This window comes from Mytilus trossulus, unplaced genomic scaffold (assembly GCF_036588685.1).
Source record: "Mytilus trossulus isolate FHL-02 unplaced genomic scaffold, PNRI_Mtr1.1.1.hap1 h1tg000128l__unscaffolded, whole genome shotgun sequence".
In the NCBI taxonomy this organism is placed as follows: domain Eukaryota; kingdom Metazoa; phylum Mollusca; class Bivalvia; order Mytilida; family Mytilidae; genus Mytilus; species Mytilus trossulus.
Genome location: NW_026963301.1, coordinates 298,389 through 324,365, shown reverse-complemented (window position 1 = coordinate 324,365; position 25,977 = coordinate 298,389). Strand labels below are relative to the sequence as shown.

General features: G+C 32.2%; 2 protein-coding genes across 2 annotated transcripts; both read left to right on the top strand.

Moving 5' to 3' along the window:
• Positions 1-3,814: 3,814 nt before the first annotated feature.
• Positions 3,815-14,901, top strand: LOC134700201 (uncharacterized). Its single transcript, XM_063561561.1, has 11 exons — positions 3,815-3,972; positions 4,719-4,906; positions 6,036-6,170; positions 8,652-8,701; positions 9,362-9,466; positions 9,940-10,044; positions 11,869-11,973; positions 12,368-12,569; positions 13,106-13,195; positions 13,757-13,861; positions 14,452-14,901. The coding sequence occupies exons 1-11, from the start codon at positions 3,951-3,953 to the stop codon at positions 14,725-14,727; spliced, it is 1,383 nt and encodes a 460-aa protein (XP_063417631.1). The 5' UTR covers positions 3,815-3,950; the 3' UTR covers positions 14,728-14,901.
• Positions 14,902-19,244: 4,343 nt separating this feature from the next.
• LOC134700237 (uncharacterized) lies at positions 19,245-24,914 on the top strand. The gene is made up of 7 exons (XM_063561596.1): positions 19,245-19,336; positions 19,611-19,714; positions 20,986-21,180; positions 22,368-22,566; positions 22,952-23,041; positions 24,115-24,210; positions 24,644-24,914. The coding sequence occupies exons 1-7, from the start codon at positions 19,313-19,315 to the stop codon at positions 24,911-24,913; spliced, it is 978 nt and encodes a 325-aa protein (XP_063417666.1). The 5' UTR covers positions 19,245-19,312; the 3' UTR covers position 24,914.
• The last annotated feature ends 1,063 nt before the right edge of the window (positions 24,915-25,977 follow it).

Here is a 25,977-nt window from a genome sequence, read left to right as displayed (position 1 = left end):
GTCTGTAAAAATAGAATCTGTAATTTGGCAACTTCCCTAAATGATTTGGTGGTGTCAATTTGTCAAATAGCATGAATCTAAAGGATTTAAACTTTTATTTTATAGAATATCTGCAAAAATGACCAATTTTGGCATTTTATGGTCAAATAGGCATTTTAAGGCTTTTTCAATATTGATGCATTCATGGCATCCTGACTTTCTATCTGACAGGTTTTCATGTGTCAATACTTGTGTTTCTATGCCTTTATCTAGTTCTTTTACTTGTTTATGAACTCAGAATCTACAGAAAAGAAGATTATCTCAGACAATATGTACAAAATGTGTTGTATAAATGACCCTTGTCTAACGCCCTGTTTGGATGAAGTCAAAAGTGGGGTTCTTGGTACATAAAATTTGAAGTCCACAATTAAGACCTCACTAAATTTGTATCCAAAGCACTTTATAATGTCTATTGTACCTGTTCCATCTCACATAATATCTTTTTTTTCTTCTGTAGGATAGCAAGTGGTTTAAATATAAGCCTGTTGAGACTAAAATTGCATTCAAGTATTTCATTAAAAAGGCAAAAATCTTTGTATCAGACCATACTCTCTGTAAGAAAAGTTAATTGCAAGAGCCTTTTTGTGCTCAGATTTGTTGTATCATGTCACATGAGTATAGAAATGATAAAAAAGACACAATTTTATTTTTCTTATAGCCTCAATATGCATTTTTAAATGTAAATATGTGGCACGGCCTAAATTGACCCTTATTTTTTCCAGTCTTACTTGGCTTAAGACCCTTTTAAACTAATATGATATGTTATTTGTGACTTTTCTTTCCATTTAAAGTACATTCAATACATATGTAAGGATTATTTATAACCAAAAAGCTTCACAAATTTAAAATTGCTGGAAAATATTACATCTTCATGTAAGGCCCCTTTCATTGAAAAACCTCAATTTTTAGGCCCAGGCTGATATAAATTTGACTTTTGAATAATTATGCTAAGTCTGATAAATCAAATGAGTACTCTATTGCTTTAAGTACATAATAAATGATATATTAGGGCATTTAAAATGTATTTTTTTGCAATATTTTAATTTTCAAAGCCCATAATGTTGATAGTTGAAATTATTCAATTTTAACGTCAAAATTTAACACGCAAAGATGAGTATTGAATTTAATATATTGTCTATAATATATATCCTATTGTTATGAAACTTTGCAAGCTTGTCGAGTATATATATATATAGAGACAGAAAGACAAACATGTGACCTTGAGAAAAAAGATAGAATGAAGTACACATGGAGTTATAAATTCATGGTTCTTCAATTTATTGAGTGAAACGATATATGTAAAGGTATTTCGATAAGTTAAGTTGGAGACTAGTGCACACAACTCGGATGTACACAACCATATATTAAAATAAAATCAATTTAGAATGAGCGTTTTAACATGTGTCAAGAAAAACAAACACACACTTAAGGATGTCTGCTGCTCTAATTTAAAATAACAAGGATTTCATGTGGTTGCTTAAAATGAAAACAACTTTGATATTTAAACAAAATAAAGTAATAAAATCATTAGTCTCGATCGTGTGTAGTTTTCAAAATACGAGACATTTAGAAAATGGCGGGAAAAGGGTGTTCTTCAGACTTTACTATTTGTTAACATTGGAATTGTTTATTACCCTTTAAACCAAGAAAAAATAACAAGGATTTCATGCCGCCGGATCACTAAATCTTAAATGATCTATTGAACAGATTTATGAAGACAAAAGTGGGGTGTCGTGTAAAAAAAAATTTAATACATTTGGATGGATAAAACCTGAGAAAATCGAAAATATGACAAGAATTCAAAAACATGACCAGCAGACATCCTTAAATCAGGTAATTTATGGTTGGTCCTGTTGCCAAAAAGTATTAATTAAATTAAAATTGTTAATTCAAACAGGCAATAACTCGATCTAAGTTAGGGAAAAGTGTCGTATATTTGAATATTTGCTACTGTTAAAAACAGTCTTTTTTTGGTGGAACAAAGAGCTACATTGTAACATATCTAGTTACTTTTGATGGTTTAAACTTTAGTAAAGGGCTAGTTTCAGTTGACAAATGATATGTTTGAGATTGTTGAAATATTGATTTGATGTATTTAAAATTTTCTAAATAGTTATGTAGTTCACTTGATTACGTCTTGATAATTGAGATACACTAAAAAATACCCGCAAAATATACTTTGCTCGGCTCTGATACCCTCTGCATTAAATCCTGGATCCGCACCTGATTTTCGTGCTCAGAACCAACCTTTTATATTAATGAACTGAAAATTTTATGCATTAATATATGAATGCGGACAAGTCACATTCCAGTCGCACTTCTGTACCAAACCGGAGTAATCCCCCTCCCCTAACCTTAAGGCTATACGTTTTGCTAACCAGACCATAATACTTGTAGAAAAAACGTAAATGAAGAAGGCACGTAATATTTTGATAATTTACCACAAAATAGTTGGCAACATCATGCTTCACTCCGGAAAACAAAATTTTTGCATCCCGTGGGACCCCCCTTAAAACTGAATCTTGGATCCGCACCTGATTTCTAGTGTTTCCATGCTCAGAACCACCACCATATATCAGTGGGCTGAAAATATTATGCATTAATATATAATGAATGGAGGTGGGTCACTTGAGGTCCGATTTTTAACCGAAAACTGAAGTAATCCCTCCATCTTTTTTATGTTGCATTGATGTAGTTTCCCGGAAGTAACAGCAGTTGAAGTGTAAAAATCTGTTGTTAAATTGCCGAGAGCTTCAAGGGAATATTTACCACAAGGTGTTTCAGTTTAAGGTCAATATTTACATTATCTGCCACAAAATAAAATTTAATTATATGACGGGCAGACATACAATGACAGAAATGATGACGGCAAGTAAATTTCAGAGCCGAACGTCGTGCAGGACGGTCGATCCGAACTGGTTTTATTTCGATTGTAACCCCCACCCCCTCCCCATTTCACCCCAAAAAATCTTGAAATGAACACATAACTAACTGCGCTGGTCTTTACTCCCTTTTGGAATAAAACAATATTCAATAGATTTTATGCGAGAGAAGAAAACGCGACACCCAATTTCATTTAGTCATACAGATGTCATTGATTTTGACCAACATAAATTTGCAAGAGTGTATTAACTACTAGACTGTATACAATAATAATAATAAAAAAAAAAGAAACATATTAATTGAAGATAATTGAGTAATTACGAGAAAAAAAATCTTTTTTTCCATTCAGAATTCTATTCACGACAGACTTTAAAATAATTACGTATGACTTGAACATGCATTACTAACAAAATACCATAGTAACCAGCTTTTTTCAAAATCCATCATTAAAATTATGGCATCGAGTAAACAAGATATATTAATATAGATTACATTCCATACTTGCAATATAAAACTTTTGTAAATATAACTTTCTGTACAACAATCGAAGTTACCTGAATGGATGCAAGCATGTGTACCGGTATGGCAAATTATGGCTATTGATTTAAACTTCAAGCTTTTCAATACACGATAAGTGTGTTAGTATACAGATCAAACGACCTTATTGACAAACTAAAAACGCATATATCGTAAAAGTTAAAATCTCAATAGTTCTTCCCTTTAAAACCAATATTTAGCTCCTGTTTATTTTCAAAATTGGATATAATCTCCACTAATAAACCCTGACTTCAACATGTAGATAAACAAATATATATTCTTTCTAGTGATACTTTACAAATATTTAAAAGTTTTAATTTAAAGTAGTGAAAGTCAATTGATCAAAAGTTTAAATAGCTATGTTTCTATTAGGAATGCGATAGCGTTGTTTATGGTTATTTGTGCGTAGACACGTTTTGTATACAGAAAATATGTAATATTTTAAGAGTATATTTGTTTTGTTTGCACGGATATTTTGATATTTTTCAAAAATGACATCTACAGCACATTTAAGTAAGTTACTTTATTAATGTATATTTTATATCTGGCATTTACCTATATTTTAATCTAAAGAATTGAAAAAAAGGTCGAGATAAAAATCGAATGAATATCAATAATATTTCTTATTAATTCTAGCTATATACATGATATAGGGACAAATGCATGCGTATAGTAAAATTTCATTTTAATGTTCTTTCTCCTACACAATATATTCAGCAAAAACATTAATCGGATAAATTGAAAACTGTACGTCAAAACACGTTGTGTATAGCAGTTAGATGTAACATTTTAGGGGCATAGAGGAATATCTTAAAACATGTACATACTTTTTCGTACATGCATGGCAGTACATCATAACTCCTCTAAACCCTAGTTGGTATAAATATACATGTTTATTGACTGCATATGTTTGAAATTTTAATAAATTGTATTTCATGTATGTAACAAGTTGTACTTAAAAATAAAAATATCTATTAGTATCTATACAGATCATAGAAAAGAGTGAACAGAAAAATTGAACCAATATTCCAAGCGAGCAGTTCCAACATAATTTGCAATTATGTGTGAAAATTTATTTCAAAAGCTTATATCATTTATTGAAGATTCTTAAAACAGAAAATCGGGTCAATGGTAAAATGGAGTTATTAGTGTAATTTACGAGACAAAAAATACTAAAATGGTAACAGATGACTAAAACTTTGCACGTTAAAATAAAAACAATGAGTTTACGAGTAATCTATAACCTTTATGATTTACAGATAATCAGCAACTTAAGAAGCGGAATAAATGGATGTTTAAATTGCATGTTTTGACGAATGAACTATTAGATTGGGCAAGTCGTGTATACTCCATGTACAGTAAAGGACAGGCTCACAAACCTGAATACCTAGAACAGATCTTTATTCAATTAAATGCTGATATGATTGGTCATTTGAGGAAGAAGTTGGTATGCTTTTAAAAAGCTCATATGATTCACGTCCGCTCTAAATATGTGTATGCTCGAAACCAAAAGTCTAATGTGGCGTTATTACGACTATCATAAAAATAATTCTTGATGTATTCCAGTATAGCATTAAAGATTACTGGCGCCACCTAGTTTTTACATCCAAGATAAATGATAGCAGCCCATTTTTTTCTGCTGTCCTTTAATTGGAAAAAAACCCATAGAAATAGCGTGAAATATTGGTGCTGGGTTTTGGTGTAGATATAGCGAGAAATTCGGAGGAGACTCTGTGATGAACAAACTTTTCTGTGCAAATTAAGCAAGGGTATTAAAACATTTCTATACCATAGAATACCCCTAAAAATCCGTTTTTCTCTAAAAAAAAAAAAAATAATAATCAACGGCACCATATGTGATTTGCAAGTTTATTCACTCCCAAAAGTGTTCAAATTCAAAATTTTTACAGTTTTTTTCAACTGATCTGTCATAGTGAAAATGCAGAATCACTGAGGCTTCCAGTGTCACCTTTTTTAACCTATTCTTAGGTCTTATTGTTCGTTCTGTTTACTTCTTTCCGGTCTTTGCAAGCATGTGGTTTCGTTTTCCATTTTATCACAACCCCAGAAATATTATTTTTTTTCATTATAAGAGTTTACACAGCTTAAAAGTTTTAAAAATTGTTCACGCGTTAATAAATGTTTGTTGCACAATACAGTTATCTTACATCAAATGTCTATTAGAAAAAAATAAGCTTCCAGCTCATATTATTTGATGATAAAAGTAAACAAATCCCCGTATACTGTTTTGTCGTCACAATGAGTTAAGCAAGAATAAAATTGAGAATGGAAATGGGGAATGTGTCAAAGAGACAACAACCCGACCAAGATTAGTCAACAGCTGAAGCGTACCAATGAGTCAATAAGGTTTTTCTATTGACAAAATTATTAAAAATGAAACGAAATTAGTGAAATACATTTATATTAGAGAAGAATATTTAGTATATATTAAGATATAGATCAGTAGAGCCTATCAGATACATGAGATACCGGTGGACACGAATACACACCAAGGAAGGGATAATCAGTCATTGATTCAGACATCATTCTCAAATGTTTGCATCTTTTAATTGAAGGAAGCCGAGGGTTATTCTGTTTGGAATGCAATAACATATCGCCATCACCAACAGTTTGTAGATGATTTAGCCTTTAACAACAGAAAAATGAAAGAAGACATAGCGTTCAGAGAGCAAGATAGTGATGCTAAACAGGTAATTAAGTATTCAACTGTTCTATCATAACATTAAATACAAACATGTATCTTTAAATTTCTAGGGTTCTATTTTTTCATTTATCTAAAGAGGTACATGTAAAGTTCTAGCGTTCTATCATTCCATTAAACCTTAACAGGTACAAAAAAGTTCTAGATTTCTATCGTTATTTTACATTTAAACAGATACACATTAAAATTGATGATTTGCTTCGAAATATTATTTCATTTTGGTTTAATCCTGGTTGCAGCAAAATTTAATGTTCCATGCTGGTATACATCCATGTTAAAATATGTTATCTAACTCAAAATTACTTATCACAATTGAATGCACTTATGTTTTCTAATAACAAATAAACAAACGAAAACGAAAAAGATAAAATTTAGATTGGAAATGGGGAATGTGTCAAAGAGACAGCAATCCGAGCATAGAAAAAACAACAGTAGAAGGTCACCAACAGGTCTTTACGAAATTCCCGCAACCGGAGGCGTCCTTCAGCTGGCCTCTAAACAAAAATTGACTAGTTCAGTGATAATGAACGCCATTTTAATTTCCAAATTGTACACAAGAAACTAAAATTAAAATAATACAAGAATAACAAAGGCCAGAGGCTCCTTCCTTACTTGGGACAGTCGCAAAACAGCGGCGGGTTTAAACATGTGTATGATCTCAACCCTCTCACTATACCTCTAGCCAATGTAGTAAAGTAAACGCATAACAATACGCACATTTATAATTCAGTTCAAGAGAAGTCCGAGTCTGATGTCAGAATGTGAAACCAAAGAAAATAAACAAAATGACGATAATAAATAAATAACAACATACTACTAGCAGTTAACTGACATGCAGGCGCCAGACTTCAAATAAACTGATTGAAAGATTATGATTTCATCATTAGAATATCAGGCACAATCGTTCCCGTTAGGGTGTATAAGTATCATTCCAACGAAAAAGAGACTAGATTAGCTTTGGTAGATAATCTCAATTAGATTATCATAAAATATCTAAATTTAAAAGGAAAAGTTTACATTTGTACCTTCAACGTTTTTGGTTTATAATAGTTTGTCATGCTTGATATTTTGCAAATAATTCATTTCCATTTAATCCTCAAAATCATCAACGTTGGTTAAGGCAGATGAAGATTATATGTAATCTCGGTATAATGAATCTTAAGGAAAGACCGGAATGATGCACATTGTTCAATGAGTTGTAAGAATTTTCATAGACATTGTTCCATGTTTGATTGTAATTCATCGTTGATATTGCTTTACTTATCTTTTGTGTTGATTTTTGGTGTAATGACTTTGTATATGTTCCGGACCATATGAGTATTTGGACCATACGCGTATGGTTATGACCATATGGGTATATACTCATATGGTCCGACCATACGCGTATGGTCGGACCATACGCGTATGGTCGGGGTAATTAACACTCTGTTACAGTTTACTTTTAATACTTCTAAACTCTTCATATGGTACGACCGTTCATTCAAAAGACGCTATCATATAGGTAATTTTATCATTGTATTATTATAAAAAGACAAGCTAAATAAAAATAAGAAGTTTCACATAGTTAATTTTACTTAATTGTCAAATTTAAAGTAAAGACATTTTATAACGATGGTCATTACCGATGGTCATTACCGATTTGTTATTACGAGTAAATGGCAATATGTCGACTCAAAAATTAAATTCCAAAAAAATCTTAATGAACTGTTACGTAAGAAGTCACTGGAAAGTAGCATACTATAAGTTTATTAAAGTTGTGTTGTGAAGATGGTGTATTGCAGTCATTTGACGATATTTGAGATCTAGAGCTTCTTAAAAACACCGTAGACATCAGAATTGCCGAGGTATCACTGTACACAGCTGCAAAAAAGGCTTGTTTTTCACTCGCAAACAAAATGTGTAAATGAAAAAGATCGTGCACACATTTCTTTCAAATGCAAAAAAGCTATGATACCGTGTGGAAGTGAATGTCATCCAAGCCTACATGCACGAATGTAACTGGCGCGGATAAAAACTAACTATGGCATCAATATTAAATTTTACGTAGTTTATTATGAAATTAAAAAAATGTCATGTTTTAAACCATCAATGTATTTTTAGATAAAGTGTTTGTATTATTGAAACGTTTATAATGTAATTTGAAAAAAATATATATACCTATATGGTCCAAATACTCATATGGTCCGGCCCGTTAATAACCAAACGAGTATAAATTAATACTCATATGGTTCGACCATACGCGTATGATCGGACTATATGAGTATACGCATATGGTCATGACCATACGCGTATGGTACAAATACTCATATGGTCCGGAACATATACACCTGTCAGACTTTTGTATCATCCATGGGGATAAATTTAAATCCATATTAAATTAACATATTCCGTAAATGAAAGCACAGTCTGGGCCACATATTTTATCTTTTTAATTTCGTACTACCTAAACATAATGCTTGTATTTTTACAGACACAGATTAACAACCTACTTACTCAGCTGAAAGAGGAACAAAGACAAAGGTAAAACTTACGGAGATCAATACGATATTGTAAAATGTAAATTAAATTCATAGCAAAGTGAAGTTACAAATGATTAACTGGATATAGGAAGATGTGGTGTGAGTGCCAATGAGACAACTTATAAACATGTGAAAGCTCTCTCACAGGCAAACAACCAATAACTGAAATATATAAGGGCATACACTACAAGCACGGGGACACATTCTACTGCATCCACACAGCACGAGTAACAAACCCTGCAGTAAATAGATATAGGAAGATGTGGTGTGAGTGCAACTGACATGAATTGTCAGCTGTCGTTAAAACTTTCATCTTCTCACCCGCTACCAGTGTTATTATTTAAACAATTAAATATAAAAAGATAAAGTTTAACGCATATGTACTGTATACTATATATTTTTGAACGGGGTAACCATTGGTGCTTATGCCGTCTTAAACTCAGTCAGGTGAGAGTTTATTGCTGTTGTTTTATTTTGATCGGTGTTAAAGACCTCATTTTGATTTTGAGGGAAAAAATACCAATATTCTTAGTTTTTCTATGATAATAAACAGCAATAATTGCAGAACTACAAAATACAGATATTTAGGAAGACGGATTTTGTCCTTAAGATAAGTTCTGTATAAAACGTTTACTTAAAAATGAAATATTGTTTTTTGCAGAGTTAGGGAAGTATCACAAACAAAGGGTGAACTCGAATCACAGGTAGAGGCTCTAAAGGATGATGTTGCTCGTTTGAAAAAGGAAAAAGATGGTCTCCTCAATAGGTAAAACTTTCCTTAGGAAAGAAAAATGCGCAATCAATATAAATGTAATTCTGCAAATAACGTCGATGAATTGTTAAAAGATTGATTAATTAATTACATATTACGTAAGTGATAACTGCATATATACATAACACATCTTCGTCATAATTTTTTTTTTTTTTACTTTTTTGGCTTTATAAATATTTTGATTTGAGCGTCACTGATGAGTCTTCTTTAGACGAAACGCGCGTCTGGCGTACTAAATTATAATTCTGGTACCTTTGATAACTAATTAATGAATTAATAGTGATCTATAAAATTTATTTATCAACTTATATTTACATCTTGTATCTGTATTTATCAAATATAATTTCTATCAGACAGATAAAAAAAAATGGTTACAGATGATCTTAAGATAGTTTAAAAATGAATTCAATTTTATTTAGTTAAACTTTGTAAAAGTCATAAATAATGGCATTATTTGGTTTTTGTAGATATATAATTGAAACTAACACAACTCAAAGATACAGTAACAAAGTAGAAAAGCTTGAAAATGAAGTCGAGGAATTGGGTTCTAATTTAGAAGTAGTAATGAATAGGTAATATGGTGTTTTCAATTATGAATATAGGTTTGATGATGAATGTTGACAAAAACTCCCGTCAGAGTATGAGGGTCTATTTACGGTCATTCATTTCTATTCTTGATCTCTTATTTTACCAATATTCTCCATTGTTCTTACTTGACCACCCCGTACTTGTTCTCTATTCGTTAATTGTGGTTGCCCCTTCATCTCTATTGTTTATTTATTTTCTCTTGATTCTGCACCTTTCGTCCATTGTTTCTATTCTACGAACCATAACAAGACCCCGTGTATGTCTGGATATGTCTTTTATCAGTACTTCGCATCTCTTAATCAAATTTTGAAAGTAAATCAAACCAAATTAAACTCAAGTTTTAAAACGTAAAGTAAGTTAAAAGCAGAACAAGATTTCCATTTGAACTTTACCTTCGTACTGTCATGTATACTTAATATACCGGCAACAGAAGTAGGAGGAGTTTAAATGGAAGTCATTCCGTACGCAGACTCAAATAAATAAAGCAACACAATTAATAGTGATGGACGTGGTTAAGGATACCAGGTAAGTGGTAAAGCAATTATAATAGAAGGAATACTAACCTAGTTTTATTGAAACTGTAGAGCATTAGCTTTAGAATAAAGGTATTTCAGATTTATGCAATAAGCGACTTACACTTTTGGACATTTGGTTTGAAAATCAAAAATATACTTAACAAAGTTGGGACTGGAAATTGGTGGAGGTGTGTACTACGTGCAATGCTTTTCAGAAAAACAAATATAAGACCAAAAGCAATGATTGAAACCAGTAGATCAATGAATCATACTTGGATCAAAGGTCAAGATATCAGTCGAAGGCCAGTAAGTCGGAAGTCGTTAAGCAGAGACAGCGAACTTCTAAGTGTAAAACATAGAACAGGCACACTTAAATCTGGTCGAGGCACACGCTCTATAAAATCTGCATTTATAAGTGAAGTGAATGACTCAGAAACGACTAGCACAGGAGAAAGGTATGTTTAGACGACCTGAATAGAACAAGTCACTTATTTAGAAAATATATTTTACAAGGTCTGTATTTATTAGATATTTAATGCTTTTGTGGCCACTCGGAAGCTGCTCATTAATGTTTTACATGTTGGCCTTTAAGAAAAGTAGAAAACATTCTTCTAACACAAACCATACTGAACGCAAGTTTGACTAACATGGAGTCCAACTAAAACAATGTATAAGGTAGGTATATCCTACCCGAAATATCTAGTTTTCGACTGTTCATAAACACTTAATCTTTTGATCCCACTTGACAATAGAACCAGACATAACAATCCACACTCATTTAGGCAAATACAAACATCTAAAGACAGTTATAAATATTCATTTTATCCACGAACTGTTATAAATTGGAATCATCTGCCACATCAAATAGTATCATGCAGTACAGTAGAGGGATTCAAGATCTAGAGTATGATCTCAGAATCTGCTCTCATCCCCATTCTCTATCTCTAACTATTCTGTTATCAAATGTATATAGTTTTATCACAATTTATTTTTTCAAATGTACATACTTTATGTTGATTTTTTTTTCTTTTGTTATTTTTGATTTTTTGTTGCTAAATTAGTGTAAATTATAAATTTTATAGTCGACGCCCGGCGAATAATCTTCAATAATTGAAGGATCGCTAGAAACCTAAAGATGAAGAAGACTTCTAAACCGATAGCATCTGCATATTTCTTATTAAAATGACGATGTATTCCATGAGTCTCATTAAATCCTTATGAATATTACTATTATTTTGTCTAAATCAGAATATCGTATTGCCGAATAAAATATTAAATCATTACTTTAAACAGATATCCGCCAGTATCAAGTAGAAGTCGAGAAGCTGTTACCAGAGAAATGTTGTTGGAAACTCGTATAGCAAGGCTTCAGAAAGAAAATGATACCTTGCTTAACAGGTATGTCAAAGAGCTTTGTTTTTGTTTGGACGGTTTAACAAAAAAAAATCAATCCTGGTATCTATGATGAGTTTATTTATTTATTAACACTAGTTATTTTGGGGCACTTTGTTGCTTGCTGTTTGATGTGAGCCAAGGCTCCGTGTTGAAGTCCGTACTTTGACCTACATTTGATTTGGTGCATCAAATAAGCTTTTAGTAATGTGCTTTTATATTATATCAACAATTTTCACAAAGCATCGTACAAATTTCTACTAAAAAAGAAGAAACATAATTAAAATTGTATTGTAATACACAGATGACTGGATCAACTTCATATACATCATGTACATACTATTGATATTTGTAAACATGCATTTACAATACATTTATTTCATTTGATACATTTAACTAGATTAACCGAGGCGGAGACGAAGAATATTAGACATGGTTTCCCAGAACTTGAACCCTATGTCGACATGAAGGAAGAGCAGGGTCCATTGTTCCCTCAACGATTGAACTCCTTATATGTTGATGATTGGACTAACGCATATGAAGTTGTGAAAAATGTTTATGGTGAAAGAAAAAGTATTGTTGTCTTGTTGGAATGGTTAGAGGTAATACGAACACAGATTGAAAGACAATTTTTGTAAAGAAGTTTTAGGTTTAATGAATGAGATTGCTTTTATTAAATCCGCACAAAAATTGCATTTCATTTTTTCGACACATGATATTTAGAAGAAGGTGCACTCAAACGTTAACCAGGTTTTACTAAAACATTAGGTTTCAGGCTTTCAGAAAGGTGCATGTATACGTGTTGTTTGCTGTGGGTTGCCTTTGTTGGATTACTCTTTTTCAGATGGATTCTGGTACAGTCGGTTTGCTTGGTATTATAAACCGTAGATATTATACCCAACATCGACAACATTTTGAATCGATTTTACATTTCATATTGGAACAAAAATGTGTTGTTTTTCATATACATGACATATTTTCGAATGTTGAAAGCTGCTGAGCCCTGCTCTTTAAAACTACATGTACAGCTACCAATTCGTAAAATTTGTACAAATTACAATTTTAATGTCAATATTGATAATAAATGTAAATTTCAATTAATTTTCAAATCTAATCATCATTGAAAATGTATTTGTAGACTTGCCAGAAAATGGGCCGTGATCTCTTTGATGAACAGAAAGAAATGCTTAAATGTGAAACTGTAGGTTTCCTGAGAAAATACCAAAAAGTATGTATTATATTATATTGTATTAATAACAATAGATTATGTACGAAGGTGTGTTAAACATTGTAAAGCAGTTGTCTTTCTTTCAAGGAAAACAGTATGCTGGCCACTTGACGTTTTTCTTTTGTTATTCTGACGAGTAGAAATAATTGCCACTGGACGTTAAACATACATCACTAAATCATTAATGTATATACACCATCTCCATTCATTTACACCAATTTCCACAAAATTTGTGTTAGTATGAGGAGTATCATGAAGTATTTTTTTATACAGTAATTTTGAAGTCTTCCAAAACTCACTGAATATAGTATTATGCACCCCGCAATACCCTGCTGCGTCTGTTAGTCTGTCCATATTTTTCTTACATATTTCACAGTATCTATACTAATGATTAAAATCAGATGTGTACGATACAATGTATAGTGTCTTCAACAAAAATGTATAACTAGTAATTAATATAACCTATAAGACAATACTTTAGCGTGACATTCTACGATTCAGTGTTTGAAATATCCTTCACATGCTGTTTATGGATTGATTGTTTCTTTTTATTGTATTTAGAATGAGAGAAAAGATCTTGCATTACCTGTATCTAAAAACGGTGTTGTCCACATTAAAGATTTTCAAAGAAAGATGGCAGCTGATACTATTCCTGCTTTTAAAGAGGTATTATTGAGATATGTTTTTTTTATATATAGAAATACGTCAAACATTTTGTCTATTTTAGCAATCGCACTTTACACTTACTTGTAAAAGAAATTGTCGTCGTCTTTGTTTTGGTATGGTGATGAAACTCTGTATCGCAAATGAGCGCGTTGTTAAATGATACGATCAATAAAAACTTACAATTTGAGTCTTTTTTGGTGAATAAAAAAAATAACAGTCTTCTGTTATATCCCAAAATGTTAGTTTACGGTGAAACAGGCCAGACACTCTCAAAAGTCAGGAACTATTTGACCCTTCCCTTCCTTTCAATAGACACTAAGTTGTTAATATTAAATATTGTGAATTGGCCTTTGAATATCATAAAATGTACTTTTTCGTATTGTACAACATTTGCAAAATATATTATAAGATACACAATCGGTTTGATTCCGGCAACCGTGAAAAAAAAATGTAAATATATATCTTATAATATAGGATTGTAGCTGTTCCTTGATACGACTTCCAAGTAATAGTACGCGCTGATTTACCATTATTTTATTGTTTATATGATATCTGAAAAAAAAAGCATTTAATTTATCATTTCAATTTAGGTCTGTAGACTGAACACTATTAAAAGTATAAGATTCAAAGGTAGAAACGCTGCCCTGGATTACATCAACAAGTGTGCTGAACTGTGTTGGATGATGAACTTTGAAGACCCTCCAGTTGGCATGGATTTTGAATTCAAAGAAGGCGGGAAAATTAACCCAAACCGATTTACCACTTATTTTAAGAAAGGAAAATTGATTGACTATTTGGTGTGGCCTGTGCTCATGTCTTTGTCTGACAATACACTTTTAACAAAAGGCATCGTTCAAAGTAAATAGACAACGCCAGTGTGTAAGAGTTCGGAATATACTTGTAAACATACTTCTTTTCACAAGATAGTGACAACATGTGTAAAGTTAATGAATTATATTTTAATTTTTCCTCATGTCTGTTAAGATTTACATAATGTGTAAGAAATAAAAGAGGCCTGTCATTAATGTAAATTCGTTTTACCTGGCAAAGCGTTAAAAGTTTTGAATTTACAAAATACAATTTAAAAAGATGACACATGGAAACTTTTTGAATGCTTTATTTAAATTTTATTATTTAAATTATTCAGAATGTTTAGCTAGCTTTGAAATAAACACATTCATTAAAGAGGGAAATCAATATCTACGGTATAACAAAATATTGCTTTTTTCTCTGTCAAGAATACAGTAGATTTTGTACATAACTTACTATAATAGATGGAAGGTATTTTAGTGCAAATTTTAGCGTTCTTTTCCCCGATGTTGGTGCTTTAAACACGCCTTTGAAAATTCGCCCATACTCATACATAAACCGTCGAATAACCCAACAAATACGAATGCGCAATTTTGACTTTAAAAGCAAACTAAATATTATTATCTTGTTATATAAACATACACATACACATTCATGAATCTACAATCTGCATTTCACAAAGCCGTTTTTCTCTGACTGTTTATGCCGTCTTTACACTAAATCCATTGGATGTTGGATGTATACGGATTGATAATTAAGTCTAAGATACATGATTTGTTTTATCAGTTGTTAGTGGATTAGAACTAGCTGTCAGTAACTCCGAGTACTGTCAGATCTGTACTTGGTGTTTTTTGTTGTTAGGATGTACAAATACGAGGCCACGTCTACTTGTCTTTTTAGTATTTATACTTTAAAATTATCCATCAAATGAGTTAAGTCTTTTTAACTGATTTTAATAGTTCGTTCTTACATTGTACTGTCAAACCACAGTGACTGTTCAATGTAAGGGAAGGGTTGGGATCCTGCTAAAACATTTAACCCCGCCACATTCTGTATGTACGTGTCTGTCCAAAGTCGGGAGCATGTTATACAGGGTTTGTCGTTTGTTTATAAGTTACATAATTGTTTCGTTCATTTTCATGCCCCACCTACGATTGTAGAGGGGCATTATGTTTTCTGGTCTGTGCCTCCGTTCGTCCGTCTGTGCGTCCGTGCGTCCGTTCGCTTTAGGTTAAAGTTTTTGGTCAAGGTAGTTTTTAAAGAAGTTGAAGTCCAATCAACTTGAAACTTAGTACACAATCCCCATGATATGATCTTTCTAATGTTAATGCCAAATTATAGTTTTGACCCCAATTTCACGGTCTACTGAACATAGAACATGATAATGCTAGTGGGGCATCCGTATACTATGGACACATTCTTGTTTGTACATAAATTAGGCCGTTAGTTTTCTCGTTTGAATTGATTTACATTGTCATTTCGGACTCTTTTAATGCTGACTATGCGGTACGGGCTTTGCTCATTGTTATAGGCCGTACGGTGACCTAAAGTTGTTATTTTCTGTGTCATTTGGTTTCTCGTGAGAGAGTGTCTCATTGGCAATCATACCACATCTTCTTTTTAATTTTTACAATATTTATAATTGTTCTGGTAAGTTTTCCTATTTAACGTTTCCTTGTATATAGATATGTATATTTGTTATAGTTTTAAAATGACAAATATTTCTTGCACAAGTTGAGACTTAAGCAATGAAAAGTTTAACAGATATAAGACAAAGAAAGAAAAAGACAAACTGCAGCCAATATATTGAACTCTAGATCTTACACGAACCCAAGAAAAACAGATAAAAATGAACAATGGACATTAGAACAAGATACTTATACTAAGAATCTTTATAGTAATAGAAAAACAAAGTACAAATGTATATAGGATAACCGTCCATGACACACAATAAGTACATGTACAGCTAAAAACACACACATTATTTTTTCTTATTATTCTTTATAAACCGAAAAATATGTTACATTTGAGTTTTTCATTATCTTTATATATATAAAACTTTATCTAAAGAAACATAAACATGTCTGTATACGCGCAGCACATCAAAACATTTCCAGATACTAATGTAACCGGGTTTATTAAAACTCTTGAACTTATTATAAACTATAACGAATTTTATAATTGTTTTTACCATAGATAGGTATATATAGGCACTTGCTTCGATTTCAAAAACGGTTTTAACAGTCTAAGGGTTTCTTTCAACAATTGCCCAGGTTTTTGATTTTTCATCTTGGCATGTTTGTCCCCGCTACGTTCTTTATAATCGGAATTTCTATTTCAGTGGTTGTTGATGGTTGCTTTGTTTCAAATTTTCAAAAGTTTCAAAAATGTAGGCATATGCATTAATAATGTGGCGGGGTTAAGTGTTTTTGTTGTTAACAGAAGCGCTTAAATACCATGGAACGGATAACTGTATCCCTGCCTACATAATTGTATATTGTTCGGGATCTAATGATAATTTTGACTCCGCAAGGCTATTTTAACACATAAATAAAACTGGGACTGAAAAAGAGATGATTAAACAATGGAAATTCATAGCTATTCGAAACAATTTAATACGAACACTATAAGCATAGTCGTTATACCACCCTTTCTAGAGTTTGTATAGGCAGGGATAACATTTTTTCTACCTAGGAACTGTTTCCATTTGTAAACAATTATATGACTGTTCATAGATGAGCTGGCAAATGCATGAAACACAGAATATTAAAAGCACTGAATTTTTACATTGTCTGTACAAATTAAAAAAACAACCAAGTTATTATAATAGTTGTCAATTCGCCAAAATTTCTACATCGGTTCACTCAACAAAAACAATTTGAAAGTTTTTATTCTTTTATTCACTACTAATTAAATTGTTCAAAATCAAACAATAAATTTGTAATAAACAAAAATATATAATCAAGTAGTGTATTCAATTGTTTGGAAAGATATTTTGCTTCACGGTATACATAGTTTTTTGTGATTTTTAATAAGCATTCATCATAATAATGAACAGTTACGTGAAAGTAGAATGGCGTTTAAGACTGCAGAAAATGAGCGATTGTTTGCAATCTTGGTATAAACAATCAGACACTGCTGTTCGAGAATGGTCACATTTGACAGAAGTTGGAATACAGCAAGTCTACCATAAAATTATCTATAATATGATCAAGGAAGTTGTAAGTTATTCACAATAATGATACAGGTGTACACAAATGTAGTTGATACCGATATTGTAAGAATATATATTTTTTAAAACATAGAGGAAAGTGCATGGGCGAGAAAACGGTCTTCAAAGCTCGATATCAGGCTAGTTTTTATACGTGTAGTGAAATTAAATTCCTATTACATGTGTTAAGGGGCCTCCGGGTGCGGGAGTTCCTCGCTATATTGAAGACTCATTTGTGGCCTTCGGCTGTTGTCTGCTCTATGGTCGGGTTGTTGTCGCTTTGAAAAAATCCTAATTTCCTTTTTCAATTTTAGTAAGTAGAGGCACTTACCGAAAAAGACCTTTGAGGCCTGAGGACATTTAAGAGCTGTATTGCACTTTTGTCTTGAATGAAAATGGATATGTTTGTTGTCTATTATATAGTATTATTTCACATTTACCAATTTTCTGCTTGTTAAATTTTAAGATTTTCTGCAAAATAAATTCTGCCGTCTCACAGTAAATTACGAGTCTAATAAAATGTTCGCATGAGAAGATAATGTTAAATTTATCAACAAGCAGAAGAACACTACTTCACTCTCAAGAACAGGCATTGTTTATATTAAATGACTATAATTCATTGGCAAATTCTACATGTACAAATGTAGCAAAACGGTTGTGTAAAGGGATAATGGGTCAATATTAGTTAAACTAAAAGTTCTCAAATATTGGTTAATATTCTATTATATATTTGTATTAACTCTAGAGCCCTATTATGCAGATACTGCATTTGTACATCCTGTAATAATCAGTACGCTGTAGGTTGGACTGTGTGGCGATACACGTTTCTGATGTTTTAAATCATACAGCTATATATATATATGTAAATGGACATGTGACCAAGTTGGCACAATGCGATAATTTCACTGTACAATATCTGATATAAATGAATAGTTTAAAAGCACATACTAACACACCTTATTACCACGGTTTTAGTAACTTCTTAGTCAAGTCGGCATTAATTGGGAGTGGATTGCGAGTGGGCGCGCGGGCGGAAATGAATGTGGTAGTTGCAGTTAGTAACACTGATCCAAATCTTCTGTTCACGATAGCAAAAAATGAAAATGAATCTTTTGGGATAGTAAAAAAATCGAATGGTTTGTCGGAACAGTCATCTAAGAGACAAGTTGTTTTCATTTCAAATAATTTCATTATTCACCCAGAAACTGGATATAAGTTCCATTTTGAAAATGATTACAAACATAAAGGGAATTCTTTCTAACTGTATTGTATTGCATATGTAAGCAATATATATTTTTAATCTTAATGAAGGAGGCTGCCGGATATAGAAAAGCAAAGCTAAAGTTATAATAGAAAGACCGATTATAGAACCCCCACACGCTAGATGTAAAGTGTCAGAGAAAAAGCTGAGGAGAAATTTGGAGGTAGAAATGGCACATTCTGTCAAACTTCTGGTAAGTACATGATGTTTTACAGGTCACTATTAGACAAAAATATCGTCTGCCAATTTTAATTAAAAAAAAAAGTCAAGTTCAAAGGAATTTCATTAAAATAATGTGAACTATATTTAAAAAGAAATATTTTTGGATCTATGCCTATTTGGAATTGATTAAATTTTTTTTTTTTAGAACTATAAGTGTACAAGTATGTAATCAATGTGAATTACTATAACACTATCAAATGTCCATACTTATTATTCTTATCTACTTATTTATTTCCATCATTAAGGAAAATCTAGAAAATGAAATCACCAAGCGACGTCTGATGGAAGATGAAATCTATCAGCTTAAGCACGAAGTGAGAGAATTGAAATCCCCAGTAGATTCAGTACAGTAAGTTCATTACATATTCATATGAAAGTTCCATTACAAGGTAACACCAAGGTTCGTGTAGTGAACATACGATACATTATCCTAACGACCTCACGGAGTTCAAACCAATCTACGTGTGCGTTCGTTCAACTATTCAAAATGTGTAATGCAAAACAAGAATAAGGCATGAGACCTATCATACATACGGGAAATACATCAGTAAAATTCAAAGTTTGCCAACAACACATTTCAATCCAGATATTTCTTTTTAAAGAAAACAAAAGAGAGGTAAAGGATACATAGGTACATTCACACTCGTAGCTTAAACTGACAACGCCATGGCAAAAAAAAGACAAACAATCAAAACAACAGAACACGAACACAACATAGTAAACCAAAGACTGAGAAACTCGTATCCCGCCAAACTGAGGGTGATCTTATATGTGTTCGGAAGGGTAGGCAGCCAGATCCTGCTTAAACAAAGAGTACAGACCCGTTGAAAAGGCTAGGTCTATAGGTCACATTTTGAATCGAATGTTCTGGTACAAAATATAATATATGAACAGAAGGCCATTTGTTACCTTTTATTATGTCACATTTTTCTCTGACCTAAAAGTTCAATAATCAAACTTTTAATTTAATAAAATAGACTTGACCTTATTATACATAATATTACATATGCTACTGCCACCTTTATACCCGACTTGTGATCTTATCATTTGACTTTAACAAATATAAAATCACCAATTTATAAAAGCGGCATACTTAGTATTGGGAAATATTCCTTCTGCATTCAGGACAAGAACCATGATACAATGCAATGTTTATTTGTAAACTCTTTAATAAAATTGAGAATGGAAACGGGGAATGTATCAAAGAGACATCAACCCGACCATAGAAAAAAACAACAGCAGAAGGTCAACAACAGGTCTTCAATGTAAAGAGAAATTCCCGCACCCGGAGGTGTCCTTTAGCGGGTCACTAAACCATATATACTAGTTCAGTGATAATAAAAGCCATACTTATTTCCAAATTGTACACAAGAAACTAAAATTAAAATAATTCAAGACCAACAAAGGCCAGAGGCTCCTGACTTGGGACAGGCGCAAAAATGCGGCGGGGTTAAACATGTTTATGAGATCTCAACCCTCCCCCTATACCTCTAGCCAATGTAGAAAAGTAAACGCATAACAATACGCACATTTAAAATTCAATTTAAGAGATGTATATACAAGTCTGATGCAAGTATGTGTTACTCCAGTTGGTATGATTATTTCATTTCTTTATTGCAGAAGTTCACCTCGTAGTTTCCGATCCATACAATTACAACTTTCCCCAAGAAGTACAGAAAATGAAACACCAAGACAAACCCGCAACAGTTGCTTTACAAATTTAAATAATCTGTCCAATAGACAAGACTGTCGAGTCTTCCGTTCAATGATGTCCCCATTCAGTGACAGTCAACTGATTCAAATTTCTCCAAGAGGGTAATATTTTTATAGTCTTACAGGTCTTTTGCTATTTCTATTGTCTACAGAATATGTATCATCCTATATACTCGTTTTATTAAATATTTAGTAGCAACCAAAATTAATTTGCAACATAGTAAAGTTTAAGTACAAAAGAGAACTAAAATATGGAAAGTTGTCACGGTTTTCAGTCACACAAATTGTATGCACTCGGGGTAGTTTAGAACATGCCAAATGATTGGTTGATTTAGCTATCACTCAAATCTGAATTGGGATCATAATATTTCTATTTGATTACGTCTGTAAGCAAAAATCAGATTAAAGTATTTCAAAATCCACTTTTATGTCAATCTAGGTATGTCTTTTGAAAACTAAAAGTTACTTCGATGGATACTGTTGCATCTCAATTTTGATGATTCAAATTTGTTTTACAATTTGCGTAAATTAAATATACTATTTTTTCTCTTTTTCTATTTCTATCGAATATTTATCACAGAATGATATGTATGCCACTTTTAAAATGATTTTTTTTCATAATAAGTATGAATTTGACAAATTGTATCTTCATGTTTATCGTCGTATGTTGACAAAATGTTGATATTTTTCTGTGTTTTGCGCAAAAAAAAACATTATTGGAATAGTATGTGCTGTATAACTTCGAATATTTCATAATATTCAAACCCATAGAAGTGATTGATTGATTGTTGGTTGCTTAACATCCAGTGGCAAATATTTCATGCATATTCAGGACGAGAACAAGTTAACAATAAATACATTAGGTAGGTTGTTATAATAGAGGATGGTGGTCGGGGAAATTTGGACTGCCACTAGAAAATGAGGGTATATTGGATAGAGACAGAAATTTTGCCTTGCAACAGGCCACCTACGGACCCCCTAAAGAGTTATTGCAAGGGTTCTTAACGTGCAAAGAGCGTGGCTCTCTCTTTACACGAGGCATCGGATTTATGTCCCCCTTCTGACCGGACGTGACTGCGAACTTGATACATACCGCACAGCCAAACGGACGCCCCACTTCGGCAAGCGTTTTACTGCCGGTCGGGAGAAGACCAAGAGACCATATTTCTACACCCGAGTCACCCTTGGGGGTTCAAAACCATAGAAACTATTCTGTCTATTAACTTGCATTGTTAATAGTTTTATTTATATATTATTTTTTTTATTTTTTTTTTCGTTTATACATTAAGAAGAAAAGAAGAAGTTAGAAAGCAACTTCATATCGCTTTGTCACCGGAAGTGAAGGACACCATGTTTGATCCTAAGCCGACTACAATAGCAAAGGATTTTAAAGCACTGTTTGATAATGAATGGACAAAGCTATACGCGGACATGAGAAGATTCTACTCTGAACAATATGTTGTTGATTTGCTATTATCATGGCTGAAGGTATATCACCTGTGATTTTTATTGATATAGTTTTTGGTACATTGAACGCAATTTAAATTGAATGCTGTCTCTAAAAGACTCAATTCCTTATTACACATATTCAAAATACAAAATGACTGCATTATTTTGTGGGGGAAAACAATTTTATCAAATCATAAAGTATTGAAAAGTAAAATCACAAAATACTGAACTCTGAGGAAAATTTAAAACAGAAGGTCCCAAATCGAATAACAAAATCAAAAGCTCAAACACATCAAACGATGGGATAACAGCTGTCATATTCATGAATTGGTACAAGCATTTTCTATGATCATATTGGTCAAAATACACAAATCATTTCTTTCTTATATTGATCGTACAATGTTTTTTTTTTATCTATGAATAGGATTGTTATTTAACATGTATTGCAATATCAGAAGAACAAAGAGAGAGCATACGAGAAGATGCCATGAAGTGTTTTGGAAGATACACCAATGTATGTTTTTGTTTATATATTTACATATGTTTTAAAAACTTTTAAAATAAAACGATAAGGAAACGCATAAATGACATTGAACACTAATAACATTATAACATAACCGATACCAAATGTATTGCGCTCAATGCACATTTCGACAATTAATGCGTCTTCAGTGATGGATTAACATCTATAAAATATTTAAAAAAAAACCGAAACATAAAACACAATTCCAAGGCTGATAAAACCAAAAAAGGCCATAATTCTAACCAAAAACATGAATGAGTAATCGGACTTATGGATTTTGATGAAACCAAACGTTTGAACACCAATTCTCATAAAACAATATCGTGCTAGACTTATCTCACCAGTATTGACGTACTGCCATGGCTTCTAGACTGGTGATACCCTCTTTTAGTAACCGTTTCAAAGCAGAAATTTCGATTCAGTGGTAGTTATGACATTAACGGTACCAACTTTACTGTGCAGGATGCACACTTCTATTTTTCATCTATCACTAATCTCAAAATCCAATTGCATTTAAAAGATGTAATATTATGCTTGAAAACTGACACAAACGAAACAATGTGGGATGTACCAAAATTGACAAGTGCAGTACTCTAATTAATTGATCGTAAACAATGCAAAAATTAAACCCATTCAGTCGGATTTGATGAGTCTTTTGTAGACGAAACACGTGTCTGACGTAAATATAACGAGCTTCTTTACGTGTAGTTTGACATCGCCACTAAAAGACGAATAATGAACTTCTAAATCAATATAAGTTCAATTTTAAAGCCTATATGGTATCGTAAAGCGCTTTCCTGATAAGATATTTTATACTTACATGTACATATAGTAACATTATAGTATTGCTACCTTATAAAACCTAAAATAGTTTGAGAAAGTGAATTTTAACAAAAGAACTTCACTTTACGCAAGCCCCACCTGGTGGTGACTATAATTACCGGAATTAATATATCAGTTTTAGCTCTTATCATTGAGTGTAACTTGATCATCATACGCACACAATATTTCAAATGATGGTACACGTGTATATATATTTGAAATGGTGGTATATATATTTCTAGGCATCTCTTTCGTTATCGTTACCGAATTCTTGTACCAATAACATCAAGGAATTCCAAGGTAGAATAGCATCAGAGGCAATACCGTTCATCATGAAGGTAATGCCTTAATTTAATATTGATCCACATGTTAAACTTCGTCAGTCCATTCAGTTCTTTGAGTTTCAATATTTTTTTTTTATTTTTTTTTATAATTTCATGTCTATTGACCCTATATCAAGAAATAATAATATGTTTATTAAATTAATAGATGTGGTTTTATTGCAAATGAGACAATAGCCACCAAAGACCAAATGACGTTACAGTATAGTTTAGCAAATCTATATCACCGTGAAGCCTTCAGCGACTAAAAGAACCCATACTGCAAGACAGGCCATAGTTTATAGCTAAAATTTCATTCTTGCATCAGTCGTAAAAGTTTTGTCTAACTTTCTGTTGGTTGCCAGTCGTATCATTTATGTTATTAAACATGAAAAATTCTCCGCTCTTCGACTTATACTCTTAGAAGACAGCATATCTTTATTGTTTGTAGGTTTGTGTCAGAAGATTGTTGAGTGGTGAAAAAAATGCTGAGTACCCATTAGTTTATATTAAGAAATGCGCTGAACTCTGTTGGTTAATGTGTACACAAAGTCCGCCAATGGTTCTGAATATGGACGTATCTAACGGCGAGATTATAAACAGGAAATTGTTCACATCTTTAGTGCCCAGGGGTGAGATGGTTGATTATCTTGCATGGCCAGCTGTTATGCGGTATGCAAGAGGAAATATGCTCCAACGTGGAGTAGTGAAAACTGTGTAGATCAATATAATAAAATATATATCAATGTTCGTATTGCTTAGTCTAGTTTTCTATGCTGTGTTTTATGCACTTGTGTTTGTTTGTCTGTCTGCTTGTCCGTTCTTTTTTAGTCATGGAATTGTCAGTTTATATTTGATCAATGAGTTTGTTGTGGTATCGTTCACCTATCTTCTTAATGACTTTTCGGCCTTTTACAAGACAAGACATATAAGAGCATTCTAAAGCTGAATATGTAGGTTGGATTTATATAACTTGAAATTATCAAATGACATATAATCAATAAATTTAAAATTATAACATTTACTTCAAAATGCATTTCTTGTAGACATTTTTAAGTGGAAATTATGTTACGGATTACAATAAACCTGAAATTTAGTTCATATATGGCATCAGTTTTATTCAAAACAAAAACGAATTTACAGTGACTGTGGTTCCAAAATTGGATGTTACTATTCTACATCCCCGCAACACACTTATAACAGTTATTCACCAACAACGTACATATGACGTGTACCTTATAAAACTGTGTTTGAAAAATAATAAAGAATTTGAAATGATGTTTGAAAGATTACTTTTAGTATGCTGAAAATTAAATTTCTATAAAAATAAACGTCCTGGTTATCATGGTTATTAAGTTAACATACCGCTATTTCATTTAAAAGTATATCATCTACAATAATATAATTATCATTTAATCACTGATTTACTCAAAAGAATATAACACTTCAATGTTCCACGGCAATAACTGTTTTGCTAACATATTTGAGGATGTTATAAAATTGAGAATGGAAATGGGGAATGTGTCAAAGAGACAACAACCCGACCAAAATAAAAAAACACACAACAGCAGAAGGTCACCAACAGGTCTTCAATGTAGCGAGAAATTCCCGCACCCGGAGGCGTCCTTCAGCTGGCCCCTAAACAAATATATACTAGTTCAGTGATAATGAACGCCATACTAATTTTATATATAATACATCCATACAGATTTCTAGGTCCATATCTCGTTTTACAGATGCAAGTATTTCTTTTCTCATAAAACAAGCTAGAAATGTAGGTAATGA

Coding starts and splice junctions, on each gene's coding strand:
- LOC134700201 (XM_063561561.1), top strand. CDS start 3,951: ATGACATCTACAGCACATTTAA. Junction 6,171..8,651: donor AAGATAGTGATGCTAAACAG/GTAATTAAGTAT, acceptor GTATTTTTACAG/ACACAGATTAACAACCTACT. Junction 12,570..13,105: donor TCTTGTTGGAATGGTTAGAG/GTAATACGAACA, acceptor ATGTATTTGTAG/ACTTGCCAGAAAATGGGCCG.
- LOC134700237 (XM_063561596.1), top strand. CDS start 19,313: ATGGCACATTCTGTCAAACTTCTG. Junction 19,337..19,610: donor CACATTCTGTCAAACTTCTG/GTAAGTACATGA, acceptor TCCATCATTAAG/GAAAATCTAGAAAATGAAAT. Junction 24,211..24,643: donor CAATACCGTTCATCATGAAG/GTAATGCCTTAA, acceptor TATTGTTTGTAG/GTTTGTGTCAGAAGATTGTT.